General features: G+C 54.7%; 10 protein-coding genes across 10 annotated transcripts; 4 read left to right on the top strand and 6 right to left on the bottom strand.

Annotated features, from left to right (window-relative positions):
- Positions 1-1,544: 1,544 nt before the first annotated feature.
- Positions 1,545-2,994, bottom strand: CCM_07387 (taurine catabolism dioxygenase; the record flags this gene model as incomplete). Its single annotated transcript, XM_006672528.1, has 4 exons — positions 1,545-1,713; positions 1,772-2,080; positions 2,167-2,653; positions 2,718-2,994. The coding sequence occupies 4 exons, from the start codon at positions 2,992-2,994 to the stop codon at positions 1,545-1,547; spliced, it is 1,242 nt and encodes a 413-aa protein (XP_006672591.1).
- Positions 2,995-3,824: 830 nt separating this feature from the next.
- Positions 3,825-5,237, bottom strand: CCM_07386 (C6 zinc finger domain protein; the record flags this gene model as incomplete). The annotated part of the gene is made up of 1 exon (XM_006672527.1): positions 3,825-5,237. The coding sequence occupies one exon, from the start codon at positions 5,235-5,237 to the stop codon at positions 3,825-3,827; it is 1,413 nt and encodes a 470-aa protein (XP_006672590.1).
- A 1,871-nt stretch (positions 5,238-7,108) lies between these two features.
- On the bottom strand, positions 7,109-7,543 carry CCM_07385 (uncharacterized protein; the record flags this gene model as incomplete). The annotated part of the gene is made up of 1 exon (XM_006672526.1): positions 7,109-7,543. The coding sequence occupies one exon, from the start codon at positions 7,541-7,543 to the stop codon at positions 7,109-7,111; it is 435 nt and encodes a 144-aa protein (XP_006672589.1).
- Positions 7,544-8,702: 1,159 nt separating this feature from the next.
- CCM_07384 (uncharacterized protein) lies at positions 8,703-10,193 on the bottom strand (the record flags this gene model as incomplete). The annotated part of the gene is made up of 6 exons (XM_006672525.1): positions 8,703-8,991; positions 9,059-9,200; positions 9,232-9,319; positions 9,360-9,584; positions 9,682-9,997; positions 10,087-10,193. The coding sequence occupies 6 exons, from the start codon at positions 10,191-10,193 to the stop codon at positions 8,703-8,705; spliced, it is 1,167 nt and encodes a 388-aa protein (XP_006672588.1).
- Positions 10,194-11,025: 832 nt separating this feature from the next.
- Positions 11,026-13,387, top strand: CCM_07383 (DUF803 domain membrane protein; the record flags this gene model as incomplete). The annotated part of the gene is made up of 3 exons (XM_006672524.1): positions 11,026-11,111; positions 11,499-12,294; positions 12,347-13,387. 3 exons carry the CDS (start codon positions 11,026-11,028, stop codon positions 13,385-13,387), a joined length of 1,923 nt encoding a protein of 640 aa, XP_006672587.1.
- Positions 13,388-14,192: 805 nt separating this feature from the next.
- CCM_07382 (NADP-dependent alcohol dehydrogenase C) lies at positions 14,193-15,275 on the bottom strand (the record flags this gene model as incomplete). The annotated part of the gene is made up of 1 exon (XM_006672523.1): positions 14,193-15,275. The coding sequence occupies one exon, from the start codon at positions 15,273-15,275 to the stop codon at positions 14,193-14,195; it is 1,083 nt and encodes a 360-aa protein (XP_006672586.1).
- An 839-nt stretch (positions 15,276-16,114) lies between these two features.
- On the top strand, positions 16,115-17,272 carry CCM_07381 (phosphoribosylamine-glycine ligase; the record flags this gene model as incomplete). Its single annotated transcript, XM_006672522.1, has 5 exons — positions 16,115-16,205; positions 16,258-16,394; positions 16,462-16,627; positions 16,705-16,974; positions 17,058-17,272. The coding sequence occupies 5 exons, from the start codon at positions 16,115-16,117 to the stop codon at positions 17,270-17,272; spliced, it is 879 nt and encodes a 292-aa protein (XP_006672585.1).
- A 1,430-nt stretch (positions 17,273-18,702) lies between these two features.
- Positions 18,703-20,287, top strand: CCM_07380 (Hsp90 co-chaperone Cdc37; the record flags this gene model as incomplete). The annotated part of the gene is made up of 3 exons (XM_006672521.1): positions 18,703-18,723; positions 18,777-20,045; positions 20,117-20,287. The coding sequence occupies 3 exons, from the start codon at positions 18,703-18,705 to the stop codon at positions 20,285-20,287; spliced, it is 1,461 nt and encodes a 486-aa protein (XP_006672584.1).
- Positions 20,288-20,744: 457 nt separating this feature from the next.
- On the bottom strand, positions 20,745-21,720 carry CCM_07379 (U-box domain containing protein; the record flags this gene model as incomplete). The annotated part of the gene is made up of 3 exons (XM_006672520.1): positions 20,745-20,918; positions 20,994-21,567; positions 21,632-21,720. The coding sequence occupies 3 exons, from the start codon at positions 21,718-21,720 to the stop codon at positions 20,745-20,747; spliced, it is 837 nt and encodes a 278-aa protein (XP_006672583.1).
- Positions 21,721-23,284: 1,564 nt separating this feature from the next.
- On the top strand, positions 23,285-24,082 carry CCM_07378 (uncharacterized protein; the record flags this gene model as incomplete). Its single annotated transcript, XM_006672519.1, has 1 exon — positions 23,285-24,082. One exon carries the CDS (start codon positions 23,285-23,287, stop codon positions 24,080-24,082), a length of 798 nt encoding a protein of 265 aa, XP_006672582.1.
- Positions 24,083-24,379: the final 297 nt, after the last annotated feature.

The following is a 24,379-nucleotide window of genomic DNA, read 5'->3' as shown; positions in this document are numbered from 1 at the left end:
CACGGTAAGCTCTACTCATGGCTAGCACTACTCGCTGCTAATAAGTAAAGTAGATATGGCGACGTCTCGCGTTCTGGGTCCTCTTGCCTATGGCAACCATTTACTTAGGCGCAAACTGGCTTACTATCCATAACCCATTCAGTCGACTGATGCTTTCCTCGTCGCCTATCCTGGGAAAATATGATTGTGCTCATGATTACCGTATTGAAATCATGTCACTTGACCCTGTTGTCTTTTACATCAACGGATTTCTTCACGAAGCTGAGATCCAGCATCTCCTTGCCATAACGTGCGTCTAAGAACTGCGACCTCACGTCGACAACCATTCCCCCCCAACTGACATGTGCCACAGCGAAGGTAAGTTCGTCGAATCCATGGTGTACCTTCCGAACGGCACGTCAGTCGTCGACAAGAGGTACCGCACCTCCAAGTCTGCCATGATCCCACACTCCGACCCAGTGGCCCACTGCCTAGACGTTAGGATGAAGTCGCTTCTCGGTAATATCCAGCACGAGGGCACCGAGCAGCTGCAGCTCGTCCGCTACGGCGTCGGTGAGGAGTTTGCCCTGCACAATGACTGGCTCGAAAATCCGCGCCACGTCAGGCGCCCCGACGGCACGGAGAGGGCGTACAACCGCCTCGCCAGCCTTTTTGTGTACCTCGAAGACGATTGCGTCGGCGGCGAGACGTACTTTCCCCAGGTAGTCAGCGCGGCGCCGACGGCGGACGGCACAAAGTTCTCCAGGAGCGCCGACGGGGTGGGCCTGCTGGTGCGGCCGAGGCGTGGCAACGGCGTCTTCTGGAGCACGGCGCGCATGAACGGCACGGGCGACGAGCGCATGTATCACTCGAGCCTGCCCGTAGAGTCGGGCGTCAAAACCGGCATGAACCTCTTTGGCCTGTACTTTCTGGACACGCCGCTTGTTGGCCAGCACAACTATGATCTAGACAGCTAGCATAGTCAGTATACAACTCAATTTGGGCACACCGAGCTCTGCGCTGCCCGCAAAAAAAATTCGGGATCGCATAAATCATCAGCTTAGCACGACGTCGCCATGCAAGCCTTCAGCAGCAGGGCCTCGATCAGCGGACAAATGTAGGGAGTCTCGGACTTTGTTCATCCCGGAGTTCAAGGTGCAGTCATTCGGGCGGCTGTAAAAACAAAACAGCAAGGTGCCTGCTTCTTTAGATTAGACCTAAAACAAAAAGTGAGGAACTTGTTATTTACAAGGCGAGCAGCGAAAAGGCATAGACAGGGCGATTACCTGCAAGGGTACCAACAACTTAGGTAGGTGTGACTTACGAGTCCTTTTTTTTTTCCACGGCAATAGACACGTCCTCTGTTGAACATGTAGTTTGTTCCCTGTAGCGATGGTAGCTATGATATATGGGCAAGATAATTCACCGGCACCTGTGTGGCTGGCCACGACGGACATGGTAAACGCATATATTGAAGAAATTGGCATGATTCACGTTCTAGTACGTATCATGACTGATCATTCTGACAAGAGAGCATAGTGCGCCTTTGCAGCGGGCGCAGACCGTTACTGTACCTTGTCGCCGCTCGACGGCGTCCGCACAAACGGCTCCAGTGGCAGGACCTGGTTCTCGGGTGTCACGTCCTTGTACACGCGATCCCACAGGCGCTGCAGCGGCTGGGGGGTTTTCCACGCCAGCTCCTCGTCACGCAGCCAGAGCCGGACCAGGTGACGTCTTTCCGCCCAAATCATCAACAAACCAAAACCAGGTAGAGAAAAGGGGGGGGACGTACTGCTTCTCGGGCGAGTCGGTAAAGGACCCGCGCGCGTGAAATATGCTCAGGTTGTTGACAAACTGGATGTCGCCGGCCTGAAACTCGAGGGAGACGGCGCTCTTCTCGGCCGTAAAGTGCAGCGCGTCGAGGGCCTCGGCCTGCGCCTCGGTAATGGGCGGGATGTCGGCGCTGCGCGGCAGGCCCCAGTAGCCGGTAAAGGAGCGGCGCGCATACTGGATGATGAGCCGCTCCGGCGCGCCGTCGGCAGCCGGTTGGTGATAGAGGAGCGGCCTTGCGGTGTACCCCGGCGGGCCGGACTTGCCGAATCTGACCGAAAAAAAAAACACGTCAGCTTGTCCTCCCCTGTCACATGTTCCAATCCAATCCAATCCAAAAAAGAAAAGAAAACTCACTCATCATTATCCCATGGCTCCGCGAGCGTCCGGATCAGGTCCGGCCGGGCGGCCGCCAGCTGGTTGTACACGTGCCAGCTGCTGGCCAGATAGCTCTCGCCGCCGTGGGCGGCGGCCTCGAGGGCAAAGAGGGCAATGACGTCGCCGGCGTCGGTGTGGAAGACCTGCTTCTCCGTCGTGTACGCGGGCGCGCCAATCTTGTGCGGGTCGACGGTCGCCGTCAGGTCCTTGATGTGCGTGAGCGCCACGTCGGCGGCGCGTCCGTCGTACCGGCTGTCCTGGCGACCGCGGGTCGGCGCCACGTGCGAGGCGAGGCCGGCGTAGACGATGATGTTGTCCTCGCGCGTGTACTGCGCGACGGGCACGCCGCGCACCACCTTGAAGCCGTGCCCGCTGTGGATTTCCCGCGACACGTCCCGCAGCGTGGTGTGCAGCGTCGGCAGCGGGAACGTGTCTTGGCTGATTTCGCCGAGTGGCTTTCCGAGGCCTTTTTCAGTGTGAGTTTTGTTTCTTCTTCTTTTTTCATTTGTTTACCAATGGGGCCAACGTACTTTTAAAGTGCTTCAGGGCACTATTAATCTCGGCAATGTCGCTCTCGGTCAGCCGGTACCACCACTGGTATGTGTCGGAGACGGTGGCGCCGTCCCAGACGAGCGCCGAAGCGATGTTGGCCGGAAAGCCGGCCGGCAGCGTGTTGGAGAGATTTTCGTCCTCCACGCGCCGCCTTGTCCGAGCCTGGTACGCGTCCCAGTTGGGCGCATACGCAATGTCAGGCTGGCCGACCGGGCCGGCCGCAAAGGTGGGCTGTAAAGTAGCAGCAGCCGCCATATTTTTTATCAGTGCGTGGTGATGAGAACAAATCCGATTATTACAATTTCATGGAATATGCAAAAACTAAGGCGCGTTTCTGGGTCGTCTGCGAAGTTGCCATATATACGCACCTGGTGAACATGGCGGGATGGAATGGCGCGATTACGCAATATGCTGCAACCACCAGCTGGATGCCCAACGATTCGCTGATAACGCCCGGTCAGCGGCATACCTGAAATTCGCCATATGCGAGTTTACAAATCAAAGAATGACGCAAAGGCGCCGGTTTCGCTTCTTCCCCAATTTGCTGCTGACATGAATATCCCCGTGTGAGCCGGGTAGACCTGTGATCAGTCGCATGCACGAATCTCAAACCAGCTGCCCAGCCTGACAGCTCTAGATATCCCGTAAATCCCGGGGGGTTCTCTTCAAACCGAAGACCTTTTCCTTATCTACTAGAATCGACTTTGGACTGCAGGCCTCTTTTTCTCGCTGCCGGGTGGTGGTAGTCGGCTCGCGATGGGCCCAAAGGTATTCACGGCATGGCTGCCGTGGAAAGCGGGTGATCTGGCCGCGCATTTGCCACCCGTCGTTTTAGCTTTCTATACTAACCAAAACTTGTTTTATGCCTCATTCAACATGTGTGTGGGCTTGTCGTGGAGAAACCACGGCTTGTGACGATCGGCGAAACACGCCAGATGCAGGTCGGGACCAGGACAAGCCACTCAGTCAAGTGCAATGCAACAACGACGACTCGGATATATATGCAAATAACATTAGATAGGAAAACTCTAAATCTACCCCAACTGCTTCCAACCTCAGAATGAGCGACGGTACAGTAAAATACCTCATGAATTGCCGGCTCCAGCCGTCAAAAGCAGCCTGGTGCTCAGAGTATAAGCTCGCTTGTAAATATCTTCAGCCTTGTGTTTATAAATAATCGAGTTTACTCCTTGCATAATTCTATACGCCACCATGTAGAGCTCTGCAAGTACGGAGAGTACATTGTCACAGTACTCCAGCACCAGGCGCCGGAGAGTGCCCGTCTTGGCCGCGTCGTCGGCAACAAAACCCCCTTCAGCCATGGTCTGTTCCGCCCACTGGAACTGCTTCGAACTACGTATAGCATGGTTCATGTCATGCTGCTGAAGCTCCTCAAATAGAGACAAGAGGCCGTCCATGGCCATGTAGACCATCATGAGCAGGTTTTGGTTGCTCGGCTTCTGCATGCAGCGCTGGCAGTTCATCGTCATATGTGCTCTACCATGGAGCTCGCGGCCCATGAGCAGCAGCTCCTCCAGCAGCATGGCCACTGGCTTAGAGCTGTAAAAGTCGCCCAGTCTCGTGAGCATCTCTGACAAGGCCTTGTGGCATGTTTCTTCCTGCGAGCAAGACCTCGGCTTGTCGTGTTCGTCGGGCCTGAGCCTCACCGCCTGCGTGTCAGGGTGGGAAAGGCCGTGCCGAGAGAAGCCGCTGGATGGTGGTCGGCTGCTTAAATATGTCATCGTTGTCAGTTGTGTTGTTGTTGTATTGCCATGGGTACTTCTTTCGACCGGAAAGAGGCATGACTTGGCCTCGGGCTCATAAGCACCCGCTCCATACTGCGAACTCAGCGCAGTTGCCGAAAGTGCCGGCATCGACTCATACGCGGAATGACTCGGCCCCAGAGTATGTGACGCAGTAATTGTCGGTAATCCAATATCTCCATGAGTAGCATGCACCCCCAACTCTGGCATAGTCGACATTGCCCACATGTCAATATCCAAGACCATGTCCATATCCAAAACGGGAAAGCCGCCCCCGTCCATATCAACTTGAGCCGCGGCCATGGACAGTAAGGCAGGTCCTTCTGGAGCTCGTGATGTCGTATTTTCCACTTGGTGCAAGGCAGGTCCAGCTGAAGATGTCGCCATTTGTTGATGCTGGTTCAGTATCAGTGAGCGCGCCTCTTGTTCACCGTTGGTAAAGCCATCCTGTGACAATTGACAAGACTGAACTGCACTGTCCGGGGAAGTCGCTTGGTGCGCGGCACGAGGCGAGTCTGATCGTACCGTGGTGGATGATCCTCGTCTCCTGGCTTTTCGCTGCTGCGACGAAGAGTTGTCGCCGTTTTTCGGAGGTCGTCCCGTCTTCCGCAAAGGGCTGTACACACACTCGATGCCGCTCTGGCTGCAGCGGACTTTGGACAGCTGACATTTGTCACACGATGTGCGCAGCTTGGGCCCGTGGTTGGCGCTCTCGGATTGTACCTGGGTAGTCATGGCTTCGGTCGATGGTCGCAAACGGAAGCAAGTGCTGATCATCTCTTGGTGGGGAAGAGAGTGGCTGCGTCAGGGATGAACTTGACAGAGTAGCACAGGGGACGCCCGGATCTATTTATCGCTGTGGGGAGTAGGTATATACTATGAGGTTTGGGGGCGGAGCATTGTCGTGATGTGGGCGATACCGTCTGCATACTTACTCATTGACGCACACTGGGCAACATGGATCGAACGTGCGACTTTCCGTCCAAGTTAGGGCGTTCCAGCCATCGCCACATCTGATCAAATAGGCTTTTCGACAAGGAAACCAGGATACACACCAGGTAGCGGCGCCCTTGCGAGGGTACTACCGTTCCTTCATCAAACGTCTGCGTAGCATTGGGGTTTCTTGTGGAAAACGGGCATGCGAATGACACGTTGGCTTGGTCTCAGGGCAATGTTGTTTGGGGCAAGGCCTGACCCCTTGAACTGGGATATCGTGTTTCTGAGGCCTGCAACACGCTACCTTCCTTGGCTGGGTAGGAAGGACCCTGTCGAGTGGAAAGACTCCGAGGGAGCCTTCCACAACTAGACAGTTGCGGTAAGGGTTGCCCCGGTTCACGTCCCGGCCCGTGCAGACCGCTTATCCTTGCTGCACATCCTTCATTTATCCTTCATTTATCGCCGAATTCCTCAGGCGAACGATCGACAAGCCAGGGTTGCCTCGTATGTGCCGTGCCCTCGGTAAAAGGAAGAACGCCGGAGGGACCGTCTCAGCCTCGCGGCGTTGCGCGTCGTCACTCGATTATCTATCAAGTGACTCTTCGAAGATTTTGATAAGGATTCCTCACAAGCCAATAGCTTGGGAAGAGGGGAGGGGGGAGAATCGCCCGGTCGCGTATAGTTTACCACACGACAGACTACCCCAGTGGAGTGAGACTACTTGCCCGTGTGCCGGCTGAAACGGAACAAGAGCGTCGAGTATCGCTCGGCTGCCACGAGCTGCAGATCCAGCGCGCGGATACGCTTCCGCTCGGGAATTACGGACGGTCCCGAGCTGCCCACATCGAACCCCTCAAGCTCCAGTCCTTACCCCTCAAGCCTCGTCAGCACATCAATGGATCTTGACAGCCATTCCAAGCACCTTGTTTGAAAGACACATGACCAATCAAAGATTTCCACCGCCGGACACCTCGACGTCGACACAGCTGTAAAGGGGTTAAATGGTAAAGAGAGCGAGCGACGCGAGGTGGAAATCCCTGTACCCAGCAGTATTCCGGCCAGCGGAGCCTAGAATATTCTCCGAGGCCGTGATTGCTTGAAAGTGGGTCAGGAAGAGATCAGAGACTACCTATCTATCTCATCATCTCTCCACACGCAACGAGACAACGTGCAGGATCAAGCACGTTATCCAAGGAATCTGTTGCGGCAGGGGGGCACGGCTTGGTCCGGTACGCCCATAACGGCGTGGCTGGTTCGAAACTGTGCCAGATCCTCGACCGGGGTCGCCAAGTCCGACGCCATTGAACGAACCCATTGGGATAGTGCTGACACTGAAGACGGCGACATCAGCGGCGAAGGAATTGGAATATTCTATGCACTGAGCAGGCATCCTGTCAACCTCCAGGGATTCTGCCGCACCGCTCCGGGACAAGCGAGGCAGCCAGGCTATGTCCGATTTGGGAACCCGGTTCCCAAACAAAACAAAAGAAACTTGGCTGCTTGGGTGTCGGCGTGCAAAGGCCAGTGTCAGGTCCTCGGAGACTAAGCAACGTGCTACAGGTTGGCGTAGTTTTCGCGATGGCTTCTCCGTACTCCTCGTGTAGATCCGCAACGGTCCGCGGGGAAGGGGGTCCACGACGCACCGCTCACCGAACTGGCTTCTATGGTATTCAGGCTGTGTTCCAGGTGAGGTAGCGCCAGGTGAGGCGTTCGCTCCCACGCGCAGCTCGAAGCAGATGTAGAGCAACACGCACGCAAAAGAGGACACGGTCGACGTGCCCGCTCGCGCCGCTCGCGATGAGACTCCGCACGCCCTGCAGACATCTATTTATTGTAGTGAGGGTGGCGGAGCCGGTGTTTTGTTCGGCGCGGCTACTCGCAACGGCAGTCGTGTCTCGCATCCTGTCGACGAGGTGGTAGCGAATCGCATCGCGTCCAGGTACCGGGTTACCTCGTTGGCCAGGCCGTCGAGGCGTGTCGGCGGCAGGCCGGAAATGGTACCTCGTGAGCGGTGTCTTGAACTTGAACGATGCGACCGCGGAATGCAACGACGGGGGCGGGGGCGCCTTCTCGCACGGACGGCTAGCTGTAGCGAGTTGTGGCATTTCGGCCAGTCTTCATCACACAGAATTCTCCGCATTCGTTTTGTAGGCACGGACATGATGACGGACTTGCACGGCGGCCTGGCCGATGGCTGCTTGGGTGCGTTTGCACTCGGTTCGGCTTCTCCCCTCGCAGGATTGCCGATGACTGGCCGGTTGGGATCAGGGTAGGAGATGGTGGTATTATGGAGATTGGAGGAGGAAAAAGACCAAACCGACGAAATGAGTTGACAAGGTTGTGTTAACTATGTAAGGCTGGGCGGGCCGGGGAGGGTAGGCTGAGGCGGGGCCATCCGTCCTGGGGCTGACCGCGGTCAACTTTACTAAAAATAGGAGAAAAGAACCGAGAGTCAAGGTGACGAGCAGATTCTAGAAATAGAAAACATCAAAGTTTCTACAGTACTTTATTTTAGGCTTTCGCGCTAGACGGGCGACGATGGATCTCAAGCTAGCATTTGCTATAAGTTCATACGACGGGAATATATGTCAAGGAATCCTCGTTTCAGGTGTAGTCAAGATGACTGTTGGTCTCGTCTAGCCCATAAACACGGGCAGCTACGTTTCAAAGTCGCATCCCTCCAAATCGCGGCGCCGGAATAGCACCCGACAAGTCTCGCAAAGCTGCCATGAGCTGCGCGTCTTCCTCTACAAGCAAACGGATCGACTGCGGCCCCCTTTTCCCGACGACGACGACCACCCTGTTTATCTGGGTTCAAAATTTACGGCACTTCATCACGTTCATACTGCGGGTGGTCCCCAGCCGGCATCGCATCGCCCCGTTGACCATATCCGCGCGGCACGCGCGGACGGCACGGAGAGCGCGGAGTGGCCGATGCCCCGGACCTTCGACGAGCTAGGCGCCGCGGGAAACTCGCGCAGGGTCTTTGGCGGCGGCCAGCGGGCACGCCGGGTCTTACGTGGAGACTACATGACCAGCACGAGGTTGCGCGTCGCGACGCCGTGCGGTGGCCGCAAGTGGTGCGAGTGGTGCGCGTTGGGGAGCGTCTACTGCGCGGCCAGCGAGCGCACTGTGGATGAGACCGGAGCTCCAGAGCGCTGTGTGCTTCCATGACACGGGTGCAGCAATCTGGAGCACCTCGTACCGTTTGGCTGGCCAGAGGGCCGATCATGGTTGATGACGAAGAGGCCGTGTTCAATCAGACTATCGTTGCGAACGCTGGTGGTATTTTTGGTCGTGCATCCCCGACAAAGCTCCGGTCGCGTTGCCAGAGAGCGGCTGGGCTGGGTTGTCGGCGAGCGAGAACCACATCTTGGACGAGAACAGGGCCAGAAAGCTGCCGCCAATGAGAGAATCGTATGTGACGATGCTGAAGGCATTACTGTTGATGTAGACGGAAGTCGGGCCGTGCTTCTTCAGGGAACTTGTCACGTTGCGCTGAATATCTTGTCCAGTACGCCGAAAGCCGGACAACCAGCAGTCGCTGCCGGCGCTGGCGCATTCGTCAAAGAAGCCAGCAGGCGCGTTGGTATCGGTCAACGTAGTGCATGAAATTGTACAAGACGTCATCCATGAAAACACGCTCGACTCTTTCCGAAAGCATCATAGCGAAGGAGGCGCCGAGCGCGGTGCCATAGCTGTGCCCAAGAGAATGCAGCCCGGCTTGGTCAAAAGCGTCCAGCATGACAGTCATATTCGCCGCTGTCTGCGGGGTATTGACGTCGTCGCATACTCGCCCATGTCAGCCGCACAAACCTGCGCACAGTTGCCCACTCGCCGCAGCGCTCAATAACACGGTCCGCGTCCCCGTCGAAGCGGACCTGGCGCGTCCGTCGCGTCTCAGCGTCGGCAAGCACGCGCCTGCGGCTCCGAGGCGCCAGCATCGCGCAGCTCGAAGCCGACCAGATGGAAGTCGTCCCGGCACTGGAGAAACTCGGCGCCGCTACCGCCTGGCCTGCCGGGCCTGAGCAGGACGTTGCGCGCCGCGTAGTTGCTGCCGCGTAGGCGCACCAGGGGCACGGTAAAGGTCTTACCGGCGGAGTGTGAGACGTGGGGGTGGTCAATGGGCACGGTGAGGGTGCCGAACTTGGGAGGTTGGCCGTCGAGGGCACCACAAGAGGCTACAGGTCATGAACTCGTCGGGGTACCGGAGCACCATATTCTAATAGCGGCAACGACTGACCAGCGAGGAGAGCGAGAGAAGCCAGGAAATGCAGAGACTATTAAGGGCCATCAAGGAGCAGGGCGCCAAAGACCTTGAGAATGTTGCGTTTTCACCGCCAGAAAGGTCGCCGTTGGGCGACGGGTTCCTCGCCGTTGTCGGGGGCGGGTGGTGTTGGGTAGCAGCGGCTCGCACCCCGGGTCGGTAGAGACAGGAGCTGAGGAAGACTTGGCTCTGCGCGCTGTCTTGCAGGTGAGCTACGGATGATGGTTGGAAGATGGGATTCTCCCTGGTGTACCAGCAAGGCTCCGGGCAGGCTGTGACGGGCTGCAATGGGCTGCAACCTGGCAAGGCTCGGAAGCGGTCAGAAAAGGCTGGGTATAAATAGAATAGCCGGCCGTGGCGTCATGCCAATTGCAAAAGTACCTGCAGTCCATGAGCTGTCTATATGCTTTGTTGGTGGCGACGGAAGCAATCGTTCTATGCAAGCTCGCATTGAGGAGAAGAGGCGAGGCTTGGGAGTGTTGCGCCATATTATGTGGCTCTACCTACATCTAGGACAGGTACAAATTACTTAAGGTAGGTACTAAGGTTAGTAGGTAGTTACACAGTGCGCCAGAGTCACCTAGGTACTGAGCAACACCCACCCTTGAATGGGACTCAAAAACTAATTCAAGGCTCTTTCATCACGTTTCCTTTTCTTCTTGACACATTCGCCTTCTGGCATCTTTCAAAGAATGGTTAGCTCGAGGCAACGTCACCAACGCTAAGGGTATATCACACCAACACTTATGCTGCGCAAGCGTCGAGGCGTAATTCGCAGAGGTGTGTAGGTAGGTAGGTTTCTTGATAGTGGGTCTCGCGGTTGCTGAGCCTCGATGGTTTGAACGCCACGACCCCGCCACCAACGAAAGATTGGCAATGGACGCCTCTTCAGAGTTGGTGCGACGATCAAGTGTTTGGGGCAGGTATGGCGGATGTTCTTCGTCGCACGAGATCTGGTTTAACTCGAAGTCGCATTGGTTGGTTGTTTTGATCATGTCGTCTTTGCGAACACGAGCGGGTACGTCGGTAGTAGGTACCCGGGGCAACGAACTTAGTTAGCGATAGCACCAGCCACGTTATCTTAGCAGGTTACAGCTGGAACGCAACATGATCAGGCAGGGATCAGACACGGAGGAAACGCCCTTAATAGCCGATATAAGACCCAAAACATCTCAAGAAACACCCAGAACAGCCTATCTTGAGGCAGCCGGCCCTTGGACTGATTGTGTGGCAAGGCTGGATGGAAGTTGTCGATATTGGCTTACAAAAAGTAAGCTTTCAAGCGGCGTCTTTATTTAGCACGCCGACAAATTCAAAGACATGGAGCAGTGTGGCGCCTGCGGTTTCATGCTGCGCCCTAGATCCGACCTACCAAAATGCTCCCAGCAGTTGCTTGCAGACTTGCAGTGCCCCGAAAATAGTTGAGATATCTTGACCCGCCAGCCCACCAACAAGCACCTGCAGCCACTGAAGCTAGGCCTGACAATTTATGCAGCTCCTTCTGTATTTAGCACAGCGCAACCACCTGAGCGGTGCCTCCCAACCTGCTGCTTCCTTGCTCATATCTGACAACTGCTATTAACCGCCTGCCGCTCTGCTTTGTCGCCAACCTCTTGTCCAACCTCTCCCTCCAACAACAAACAACCTTAACTCTCGCCCACCCCTCCTAGCGCCCTTCGACTCAAACTACAACTATAACGAGCACAAGATCAACCAACACAATATTAATGACCTCAAGACTAGCGACCACAAGGTTGACGACAACCATTGCTCAACGCAATGTACGACCTTAGCGCCTCGACGGCCGCCTACCAACCCTTCTCCCCCGACGCTCTCCCCAATGTCGACGCCAATCACCTAGTCGCGCGATCTGGCTTGTCAGCAGGGAAAGATAGGCCGGCTTCATTTAGAGCTATCGGCATTAGCCTGGCTATTAGTTCTGGTTGCTTCATCGGCGTCTCCTTCGTCTTGAAAAAGGTCGGACTCCTCAAGGCCAACGAAAAATATAACGAAGTCGCTGGCGAGGGCTATGGCTACCTCAAGAATTTTTATTGGTGGGCTGGCATGACGCTCATGATTATCGGCGAAATTTGCAATTTTATCGCATATGCTTTTACCGACGCCCTCCTCGTCACCCCCCTCGGCGCCCTGTCCGTCGTCATCACCACCGTTCTTTCCGCTATTTTTCTGAAAGAACGGCTAAGCATAGTCGGCAAGGTCGCCTGTTTCCTCTGCATAATAGGCTCCGTCGTCATTGTCCTCCATGCCCCTGAAACGTCGTCTGTTGCGAATATTCAGCAGATGCAAAAGTTTGTCATTACCCCCGGGTTTCTCACATATGCCGGTGTCATCCTGATCGGCTCCGCCATTACAGCCTGGTACGCCGGCCCCAGATGGGGCAGCAGGAATATGCTTGTCTACATTTCCATTTGTAGCTGGGTCGGCGGCTTGAGTGTCGTCTCAACCCAAGGTCTTGGCGCATCCATCATCGCCTGGATTGGGGGGGAGCCAGAGTACAAGCACTGGTTCTTATGGGTCCTGCTCGTCTTTGTCGTCGGGACACTACTCACCGAAATCATCTATCTAAATGTCAGTCTCCGTCGCACCATCTCCTCAACAGTCTCGCTAACCTCGCCAATAGAAAGCCCTCAATCTCTTCAACGCTGCCATGGTCACTCCCACCTACTACGTCTACTTTACCAGTACCACCATTATCACATCAGCTGTCTTGTTCCAAGGCTTCAAGGCGCCTGCTAAGGATCTTGCGACAATAGTGATGGGCTTTTTGGTCATTTGCTCCGGTGTTGTATTGCTACAGTTGTCCAAGTCAGCCAAGGATGTTCCGGATACGGCCGTCTTCCGCGGTGACCTCGACCAGATTCAGACGATCGCGGAGCAGGAGCAGCCTGAGACAGAGCCCAAGGCGGACGCTATTCGCGGCACTGCGGCGATTGTGCGTAGAATCTCGCAAGCACGGCAAAGAATGGAAGAAAGGGAATTGGACCGCCTACGCGAGGAAAAGTCCATGGACACCCTCCAGCCGATTACGGAAAATGGCCAGGCACAATTCGAGTGGGACGGACTACGACGACGTAAAACTCTGGCCGCGAGCACGCGCGCTCGCTCTGTCACCTCGCCCGGCCCGGCGCCGTTCGCCCCCCCGCTACCAAGCCCACACCCACCCTTGGGCATGTCCGCGTTCCCGACCGAGCAAGACATGGATGAGAACGAACGCCCCAGCACCATGTTCTCCAGCATTGCCGGGACCATTAGGGCGCGATCCCGGACCAACGCGACCATGCCTCCTTCATATGGTGACGAGGAGGCTGGCCGCATGCGCAGTTCTGGCATACGGCCGATGCCCTTGACCGAGATTGTCCTCCCCAAGCCCAACAGCGACGACGAAGCGGGCTCGTATTACGGTACCACGCGCGAGCACGTCTTTCCCCGCGACACTGAATACCGAGGTGCCTCGCCGGGCAACGCCACGAGCCTGCCGCCGCCAACGCCACCACCGCACTCGGCACGTCGCCAGTTTTCGTTTCAGCGCGTCTTCCGCAAGACTCCCGACAATACTGAGGAGGAACGCCTCGGTCTTGTTAAGGAAGTGGACGGCACGCGAAGCGGCACTGAGGAGGAAAACGTCTACAAAGACGACCCACACAAGAAGGGCTTTATCTGAGTTCAACTTCACGAGTATGGGGAAAATAACAAAAACCTTGCATTACATTGGCGCAACTTGCGATCCTTTCGTTACAGGAATGTCGATTATGATTTTATTTATTTGATTTCTGTCTTGAGCGATCAGCCGACACGCATGTGGGCTGCGTGTCTTCTTTTTATTCCTCTTCTTCATTGATTACATGGATGGACGGCCTTGCGTTTCTGGCCAGGAAACAACCACTCCTTTCTTGGTGCGATGCAACGGACACTGTTGAAATTGGGCGGAATATGAACAGAAACGACACGTCTGCATTGCCATCATTTCTCTGGTCTTGTCACGTCTCATGACTGAAACGCCCGTAATGGTATTGTTAGCATTAGTTAGACGGGGGGCTCAACAAAGAGGGAAGAAGGAGAAATGCTTTATATGCATTACAGAGTAGCGCTATTAGCACGGGAACCTTTCCGTTACCAAAGGGGGACCTCTTTAATATAGAAGCCATATATAGTATATAGAACTATCTTATAGTTAATACGTGGCTTAACGTTCATAACGCGATTCTCTGCTAAATTTATCAAGCATTTTACTAGATTGGCTTTCATTCAATGCTTTTGAAGGATTTGAGTGTTTGTTTAATAAAAAAACTCCTTTAAATTTAAAAATCTATTCCCAAGTATTCCATACCTGATTAGAATTATTTAAGAATTTATTTGTACTGAATTCATGAGTAAAGTTTCTAATAAAACAGACATGAGAATTCAGCGTAGCTCACATCAAACCCGGTTTTTCTTTTCCTTTTTTTTTGCTTAATACAATAATCCTGTTATGCTCTTTCAAACGCCTCGTCAAACTTAGCCAGAGTGCAGCGATAGCGGAACTTGTTGTCGCGCTGCAGCTCAACAGCCTTCCCGCACGACTCTGCAGAAATCGGCATCACCTCGACCCAAGGCTTTACCCCCTTTTCGACAGCAAGCTTGAGAAGTGCCTCCATTTCCTGGTGATTTCCGAGGTGGCTGCCAGTCAGCTTCGCGGCGCCGCCAACAAACAGGCCGGCCGACATTTGCGGGAGCGGCTTGTTGGGTATGCCGACCATGTGGAAGTCGCCGGTCGGCTTCACGATGGAGAGGTAGGCGGCCATGTCGAACTGGTCGGCGACGTCGGCGCAGTTGAGGACAAAGTCAAACTTGGCCTTCCAGGGCTCGTGCCAGCCCTTGTCGGTGGTGAGGATGACCTCCTTGGCGCCGAGCTTCTTGCAGTCGTCGACCTTGGAGGGGGAGTGGGAGAGCGCATAGGTCTCGGCGCCGAGGGCGGCGGCCCACTGCAGGCCGAGATGGCCGAGGCCGCCGATGCCGATGACGCCGACGCGCTTGCCGGGCCCGACGCCCGCGCGGACGAGCGGCGAGTACGTCGTGATGCCGGCGCAGAGCAGCGGCGCCGCCACGTTGGTCTCCAGCTTGTCTGGGATCTTGAAGGTGAAGTAGTCGTGGGCGCGCATGTGCGACGCGAAGCCGCCGTGCGCCCAGCTGCCGTCCTCGTACTGCGCGTTGTACGTGTCCACCATCCGCGCGCAGTAGTTCTCGTTGCGGTCCTTGCAGAGGTCGCATTCGAGGCAGGACCACACTTGGGCGCCGACGCCCACGCGGTCGCCGACTTTGATGGTTTTGACGTGCTGGCCGACCTTGACGGCCTTGCCGACGACTTCGTGGCCGACGCACAGAGGGCCGGCGTACTCGCCCCAGCCGCCGGTGATGGTGTGAAGGTCGGAGCTGCAGAGGCTGCAGGCGTCGATTTGGACGTCAATGTCGTGATCGCCGAATGGCTTGGGCTTTAGTTCGACTTTGTGGAATTTGTTCCACGATTTCGGGCCGTCGACGCAGAACCCGGTGAATGTGTCAGGATATCCCATGATGAGTAGCAGATTGTTTGGTAGATTTGAGGAACTGAAACAAAAACGATGTATTCCCGACAACGCAGTCTAATATATAATCTTCCAGACGGTGCCAAAAGCAAAATAGTAGCTAGTAACGCTCATGATGACGTCTGGACTGTTGTTGGTGCAGACGGAAAACTTGCGTCATCGAAAGCTCATTGCCGACCCTAGACTCTAGCTGTAAATATGGTGATGGCTACTGCGATACTGAATCGACCGGTTTTTTTTTTAAAGAAATTACTGTGTAAACGTTTAGTCTTAATGAAGTTCAGGGCCATGAATCACAGTATAGATCAGTTTGCTTCAACATTTCAATCGTCACCGGATCCAAACCACTGCCACCATGCCGCAAATAAACTCTCGGAGAAGCGGGCCGTCATTACCGCCGATGAAAGCGGAATAGTCGCCGCGACTGCCGTGCTCTTTACCCGAGAGCAGTCTCGCGCTGTCAGAACCATGACCAACAGCTTTTGGATCCTACCCAGATTTCAGCAAAACCGGCAGATACCTATCTATGCTTGGCATCGACCCAATTTGTGTGGATTTGTTGATATTGTTTCTCTCCAAAGACCAAACTTTGGCCATTTCCTGCGTCCAGACTAACTATTTACCTACTCCCGCTCGCGAGAGACTCCCGTGGAAATTAGTACACGAAGTCTCCTACAAAGACGCTCAAAAGTTCACCGCATTCACCAGCAACATGACCAACGAATTTAGTTTAGTTTAACGAAATACTATCAGGAGTCTCTCTTCGTGATTTTTCGGCGTCTCCCACTCCAAAATACTCAACTGGGGTTTCCAAGCTAACGCTCCCCATGCCATACTTGGACCTCATGCGAGATCGCCTCCGGGGCAAAATCAAAAGCTTACGCGAAGGCGTTCATGAGCAAATACTCGATCCCAACGGCCCGCCATGAGCATTTTTATTCGTATTCCGCTGCGAGAGACTATTTGGAAGACTTGAATGAGGACATTGTAATAAAAGTGGATGGCCTTGCGGCTGGCAAGGGCGTGGTTCTTCCTGAGAATCGCCAAGAAGCGCAACGCGACTTGCGCGAGATGATGTTGGAGAACAAATTCGGCCCCGGACAGTCCGTACGAAGAACGTCTGGAGGGGCCCGAGATCAGCGTCCTTACATTTTGTGATGGCGTGTCCTTCAAGTCACTCCCTCCGGGGCAGGACCATAAACGGATTTTTGACGGCAACCGCGGACCGAATACAGGAGGCATGGGAGTGTATGCTCCTGTTCCGTTTGTCAGCCAAGCACAGATGCAAGAAATTGACAAGACAATCGTCAAGCCTACCTTGGAGGGCATGAAAACAGAAGGTATCACCAGAGTCTCTTGGCCGTCGCGGCAAACCCCGACGATATGTACTGGACGCTAATCTATCCTGTTTCGGTAGGCCGAACCTTTGTGGGAATGCTCTTTACGGGCATCATGTTGACGAAAGCAGGTCCTAAAGTTCTCGAGTACAATGTACGCTTTGGAGATCCCGAGACCCAAACAATGATGCTTCTCATAGAGGGGGACCTCGCGAGGCTTCTTCTTGCCTGCGTCAAAGGCCGCTTAGCCGACGAGAGGCTCGAGCTCTCGCCAGGCTACGCCTGTAACGTGGTGCTCACAGTGACCGGATATCCAGGCCCTCCACGTGCTGGCGATATTATTACAATTAGTGAGTGTCTCATCTGAGGGCGGCGACTACCGTTTGAGGAGAGAATAATACAAGAGCGCATGCTTATAGCCGTGATGATACAGACGCCGAATCGGATACCCAAAGGCATACGCACGTCTTTCACGCAGGCACCGTGCTGGCTGATGGAGCTTTGCGAACATGTGGCGGACGAGTCTTTAGCGTGGCCGCCCGAGGGATGACGCTTGAAGAAGCAGTTCAAAGAGCATATCGAGGTGTTGAGGCTATATCCTTTAATGGCATGTTTTATAGGAGGGACATTGCTTCTCAGGCGCTATAAAAGATAGATAGAGGTATATATGTGCATTTATTGGCTTTATCATGAGTACTGCAACATGTGCGGTATCGAAATAATTATGTTTATAGCTGTGCGCTACTGGATTGATTTACGTGAAATATCGCTCACTTTGCTGCTTCCTTTCCTGCAGATCCCCTACAAAGGCAAGCCGATGGCGATTGTCATCCACCACACGCGCATACTCGAGTAGCAGTCTCCAGACATACAGCTTCATATCCTCGTTACGGTAGACAGCATTCACCCAATTCCTGCTCTCTGTCGCGATAACCTCAGCCTCTGCATCGTGACCATTAAGGAAATAATGCATAATAGCATAGCGTGACGCGGCATCCTCGAGTGTGAAGGAGCGCTGGCTCAATAATCGTTCGAAGCGCTTGGTGGCGTCGGCAATAAGTCGATCTATCGGATGGGATTCGGGGCTTTTCGCAGTAGCGAGTCTTGTGATGCCCGGGTAAGGCCTGTGGCGAAAAGGCTAGAGGATGATGAGACAGAGGACGATGAAGATGACGGGCAGAACCAAAACGGCCCGTCTTCGGTACGACATGCATCTCAGAGTTAATCTCGATGGAATGCGCAACAGTCGTGTCAAGTTGTCAAGGGAGCACATTTCGCCAAGGCCTACGAAATCATACCCAAGCGCAGCAGTGGCGGGCCTGAAAAGTCCTGATTGAAGAGAGAAGCAAGGGGACTTTCGACTTCCATTAAATGAGGATGGATATAGGCATTGATTGGCCCACGGATTACCCAGCGAGATTAGGAAAGTCGTTGAGGTATCACGCGACTCCTTCTTGATCGCTATAACTTGCATGTCACGAAATGTCCATGGATATTTTGCTTATGCGCGCGGTCATATAAGCGGACTAGAGCCGTTCACCATGCCAAGTGTCTGCTTTAATACGAAGAGAGTTTCCAGTTCTCAATTGGACCAGAGACCGAGGGTGCGCCCTTACTACCCATGACGGGAGGAGGGTTTGTGTGTACCACCAGCATGCATCCTGCCTGCTTCCCGACAGCATCAGGCTGAGGCTGATGATAGCAACTTGACCCAAGTGCATCGCACTCGTACATGCACGTCGGCCCAAGTGCATCGCAGTCCGAAATGAATGGCCGTATCACAGCCCTGTTGGTAGCACGGCGCGTACGGCGTGTGCAAACATGACTGCCTAAAGTAGACGAGGCATGGACTGGATAACGGCTGGTAAATAGGAAGCTAAATGAAATTTAATACTTCACGACCCAAGGTAATTATAAGAAACGTACGGGTCCTTACTATTTTCCCTCGAGGATGTTGCAAGCCTTTGCTAATCCGGGGCGGGACAATGTTTCTCCCCAATCATTCCCCCAGCCGCCTTCCTGTTGGTAGCATCATGTTATCTGCACGTCAAGAGCCATTCCTAACAAAATAAATCAACATGGTTGACTATAGAAAATGGGTAAGCGCTTCTCCAGAACGCGTAGTTGCTATAATACTGACAGCAGTATTAAGGACAGTCTGGAACTTAGCGATGACTCGGACATCGAGGTTCATCCCAATGTTGATAAACGGTCCTTCATCAGAGCAAAGCAGAACCAAATTCACGCCGAAAGAGAGCAGCGCAAACGCCAAGTCGAAGCACTCGAATACGAGCGCATCATAAATGAGACGCTCTCACAACGCCTAATTTCTTTGATCTCTTTAATGAAGACCCACACGACTGGCAAACCGCCACCCGGAAGCCCGAGTGATGCTGCCTTCAAAGCAGCTATGCAATTGATGGCTAGCGACGTGAATGATCAACCACCTTCGCCACCGGAAGGCCTTTTCGTTGACGTGCCCAATCCGACCTACTCCAACATGATATTTCGCATTCTGGACGAAGTAAAGCGGAATTTAGATGAAAGACGCATCGATCAGCATCTCCAGAACGATGCCTTTTTGGAAGAGCTTGGCGTCCAGCTGCAAAGCATTCAAGAAGTTCAAGAGGATATAGCAGGTAGGCTTGACAAACTGCAAGCGGAAAAAGCGACCAAGATCACGAGTGAAAGCTACCGCACCGGGTTTAATAGCTCTCATCTAAATAAAGCAATCGCGCAAGGATCTCAGAAGCTACCAGCATCACCGGAGTTGCTGAATCCAGACTACGACCTACATGGCCTATCGAATAGCAGCTCATCGATCGCGCTACCGGAGAATGAAGACGGGTTACTGGCATCGCCTGCTGCTCTGGCCTTCGCTGAGATCCAATCCTCAAATTATCGAGCTAGTCATGCCTACATTCTATCTCATCCGGAAATTCTCGAAGAACGCGAAACTGACGGGCTCTTGATTGAAGCCTATAATGCAGCGATTGAGAACGAAGACGGCCCCAAACCACTGCAATATGTACATCAGGCAATGTTGCTTCAGTGCTGCCGTATGCTTGGACGAGATGGTGTCAACATCTTCTTCAAGCGGATGACCACACCGGGGCACCGATCAATCGAATTTTTTGACAAGGATGTCGCGGAGAAACTGCAGCGTATTCGTGAGCTGGCCAGAGACCAACGAAAAGCGCAGAGCGAAGGGGTGGAGCAAATTCAGATACGAGCTGTCGACCCTGGCACGGAAATCCAGATTCGTGTCCCGGAACTTGGTAGTGAAGAAAGAGTCATATTCGAGCAGCTGGCACCCGACATGCAAGCAGCACTAGAGAGTGGTTTGATCGACCGGGTAAACGAAGTGCTTGGCGTCATGGACGTGGTAGAGGCTGAGCAGGTCATAGATCTTCTGGGCGAGGTAAGTCATTCATCTACATTTCACTTGCTATGATTACAGCCTACTTATTCGCATTCGTAAAACAAAAATAGGCCAATTGCTTGAACATCGAGGAAGAGATCATCGATGCGACAACGGAGGAAGGGAAGAGGCATTTGAAAGAGATTCAAGAATCTACGGCGGCGGACACTAAAGATGCTGGAGCTGAGATTGAGGCAGAGGATCTGGACGGGGTGCTGGAGAAGCACCCTGCGCAGAAGTGATTCGCAAAGCAAGATCTCGCCGTCCTTTTTAGCTTGCCATATAATTTTCCCTCTTGCGAAATCCAGGGCAATCCACAACAGAACGAGATCAGCTACTGTTTCAGCTCACAGCAGCTCCATCTACTCCCACTGCGGGCCTTTAGTGGTTAATGCGGCCGCGCAGTGTCTACTGTGGCGCTGGTACTGACACGACGAACTGCGAACAAGGGTAAATCGGGTTCTCGTGCATACTGGAAACTGCCAGCCTTACTGTAGCGGCTCCTCGGATACATGGAAGACGCGGGGCGCAGTGCGAAAATACGCTAAATTTGAGCTTGTACGCTTTCGAGCTATTCGAGAATGCAGATGCTCAGCAATACCAGAAGGAGGGCAGGTACGTATTATGCACCATGGAATCAGTACAAGGAAAGCGAGATATCCCGTCTTGAAGCCTTTATAAACAAAAAAGCAGGGGCAACTACCAGTCGGCAGCCCAGCCATTCTCGTGGAGAAACGCCTCGCAGGCCTGCCGCAAAGCGATATTTGGACGCAGCTCGGATGCGACGAGAGGTTCTCTGGTCAGCGGATCGTAGGGGTATCGTCGGAGATGCTCCATGATGGATGCCCGCTCGTACGATTTGCCCGTTTTCGTCTGAGAACCAGACGGTCATGCGTCAGCGCAACCTTTCTCCAAATACTGCCATGGAACCGTGGAATTTCAACTCACCATGACCGGATCCACCATGAAGCCAAACGAGATATCATCAATCGCCCAATCTGGGACTTCGCGCAACCCCTGCCCCCCTAGCTGCCTCGACTTTTCAAACACCGCCGTCAAGCGCTCCTCCTTGGCCTGGGCCTCTTCCTCCACCGCCTGCCGCTCCAGCTCGTCCCCAACGTCCACCGCCGCGGCGACGTCGGCCTCGCGCTCCGCTCGCAGCAGCCGCAGCACGTCCCGCTCCAAATCCTGCTCCTGCCGCACACGCTTCCTCTCCCGCTTCTCCCACTGCAGCTTCTTCGCCCGGAGGACCGCCGTGGTGACGGCGGCGAGGGACTTGTGGTTGACGGCGGCGTAGGCGGCGTGCGCGGCGAGGCCGGCGGTCAGCGCGGCTTCGGGCTCGCCGAGGGCGAGCTGTGCCTGACACAGGTAGTAGTTGGCCTTCATGGTGGCGTCGGGCGTGGCCGAGGCCATGGCCAGCACAGACTGGCAGTCGGCGACGGCCGTGTCCCAGTAGTCGAGCTTGAGGCGGGCCATGGCGCGATTGGTGTAGAGGAAGGCGTTTTTGGGGTCCTCCATGATGCTGCGCAAAAATATCAACATGTGGTTATCATGCAGGGAGCCAAGACAGATGGACAATAGCATACGCTTGTGAGTAGACGCTCTCGGCGGCGTTGTAGTTTTTACTTTGGAAAAGGCGATTGCCCTGATCCTTGAGCTCGAGGGCACGAGACATGGTGTCGTCGTGCTGGATTTGATACTATATACCTATATATGTAGATGTTGTTTGGCTGGTATCGATATCTCTGCGGCGTACAGCACGCAGGCTTCCGCGCACCAAATTTGAGCGCTGTGGTGCCTTAGTAGGGGGGCAACGAACGCCTTATCTTGATAGGTGGCGTATCTGGCAATTGCTAGCACATGGCAGCGAGGTAGTCTCCAATCGCTGGCGGCAGCTCGGATGCGTCATCCAAAGCAAAGGAATGCTGATGAAGGAGCAGAATTTCCAGCGAGGTGTGGTGTTGCAAGGAGTGAGTGATCTGGGAGGCGGAGTTTGCGGCAAGGACCCTGATTCAGAGCTGGGTTTCTACTGTGGTGGGGGCGGAGCTGCCAAAGCTGAGAAATCGCGGTTTCGGGGCGGCGATGGCTTGGACGGATCTTTCTAGAAGCATTGTCCCCTACGCTACGACCAGTTGCACCGAGATAAACTGTGTCCGTGGCAATTTGAAGCTATTCACACCCGAGTATTACTCTCTCAGAGCTCCGACCACGATACAGTTTAGCTCTGCACCGGTCGAGCAGATACCAAAAAGGCCACGACCCAAATGGCCAGGGCGTTTGCCGTCGTGACCCGGTAACGAAACTGGTGCGCCCGCCGCCGTTGTCAGTCAAGCTTCTAGGAATCACGGACAGATTCTTTGTATTTCCGAAGGCGCCATGAGCTCTCGATCCTTTGTTTACGGCTATCCGGCAACATGAGCAGCGCATCGCGGCGCCAGTGCAAGCAGGACGCGCCATCACAGACGCACAAATGGTGCAACAAACAATCACACAACCCATATCGAATTGCGGCCCAAGATGAGTCGGCGACTTTTTCCTCGGCACTTACTGGAAGTCTGTCAAACCTGTCTAGTACGACTATCGATGCCCTGCCACACCAGCATCAGGAGTGCATACAATATACTAGCGGAGCATGATCGGCGACCGTCGCACTGAGGGGTCAATTGGAAGTCAAATGCCCGACTGAGAGTCGGCGCTCAGCCCTGTCGGGTCGGCCCTCAAACCGGCCTCTCAGACATTTTGGCTGTCCGCTGCTCTTGTCCGTCTGACACGCTGCGGCGCCCGTCCGTTCCAGGGAGCAAACGCGGCCTGTATCGGAAACCGATCAGAACAAGTTGATGCGACAACACTGTTTCGAAGCGGGGTGCGCCATGTGGTGCCAGAACGCCCGCTGAACTGGAAGTCAGCCTGTCCGTCCCACGCAGATGCCACGTTGCCTGGTCCGCCACGAGGAAGCGCATTCCATTCCGCAGTCATTTCAGCCTTGTGTAAATCAAAAACACAAAACGGACTGCCCAATAAGAACTGATCGTCCGGTACCGGCTTGAAGCTCCTGGCACGAGTTTCAGTTGGCGTCGACGACACGCCTTGCCGGCATTAGCTGAGCTGCTAAACCGCATTGGGCATACGACTCTGGATCGCCACGCTAAACCCAATCGGATAAACGATTCATCAAACTCGAGCAAGCAAACCGTCTAAGTCAACTAGTTACGCCAACGCCAGCAACATATAAATACACCATGGGCTCGCTGTGGATCGATCACATTCGTCCGACTATCTCTACAACCATATTTCCATTTTCCAAACATCCACCTGTCGCAATGTCTACCGCCCTCCACACCATCGACCACATCTATCTCCGCGTCCACAACGCCGGCGTCGTCCATCAAGAGCTCGTCGAAAAAGCCGGCCTGCCCGTCGCCTGGCCCTTTTGCTCCGTCGCCGACGGCCTAGCCAGCGGGGCCGTGTCGCTCGGCAACCTCATCCTCGAGCTCGTGCAGGTCGACACGGCGTGCACTGCGCTGCCGTTCATCCCAACCTACGGCGTCGCGCTGGCGCCCGGGTCCACACTGGAGGACAGTCGGGCCTGGGCCGCGGCGCGGGACATTGAGATGGATGCCGACGACAGCTTCTACGGTTCCGGCGATCAGCTGCTCTGGACACGCGCCGCGCTCCCACAGCTCAGCGGCGACACCCTCGACACCTTCTTCTGCCACTACACGGCCGACCAGTGGCCGCTGCGCGCGGGTGCCGGCGAGCAGCTCGCCCGGAGCGAGGGCGGCCCCCTCGGCATCACCGGCGTCGAGGCCCTGATTGTGACATCGGCCCGCTGCCGCCTGCCGCAGACGGCGGAGACGTGGAGCCGCATGGCCATGGACCGCGGGGACAGGGGCGGGCCGGCGGTGCGGGTCGTCGCTGGCGAGGACGAGGGCCTGCAGGGCCTGACGATTCGTGTGCGGGATGTCGAGGCGGCTGAGCGCAAGTTCAAGGAGCTGCTGCCTCATTTTCCAGATTCGCTGCGGTGGCAGTTCATCTAGGGCTCTGTGACTGGCGCGTCCGCTAGTTACGGCTGGGTTTTCTGTGTCTGATGTAACACTGCATATCATTAGCGTTTCATTTATCAAGATGCATTGCTCCTTTCTGCACCTTTGTGTGCCAGGTTATTGTTGGACAGACACGCGGTTGAGCAGACACACGGGCAGTGCCAAAGCATGTGACAGGCATAGACAGTCGGAGAAGTCATATTGCCTCAGACCGGGTGGTTATTGCTACACCACAAATTTCAAAAGAAACGATCATGAACGGTATGTAATTGTTCGATGCGGAGAAGTGTC

Source organism: Cordyceps militaris (genome assembly GCF_000225605.1).
Source record: "Cordyceps militaris CM01 unplaced genomic scaffold CCM_S00006, whole genome shotgun sequence".
Classification (NCBI taxonomy): Eukaryota; Fungi; Ascomycota; class Sordariomycetes; order Hypocreales; family Cordycipitaceae; genus Cordyceps; species Cordyceps militaris.
This window is presented reverse-complemented; position numbering and strand designations above follow the sequence as displayed.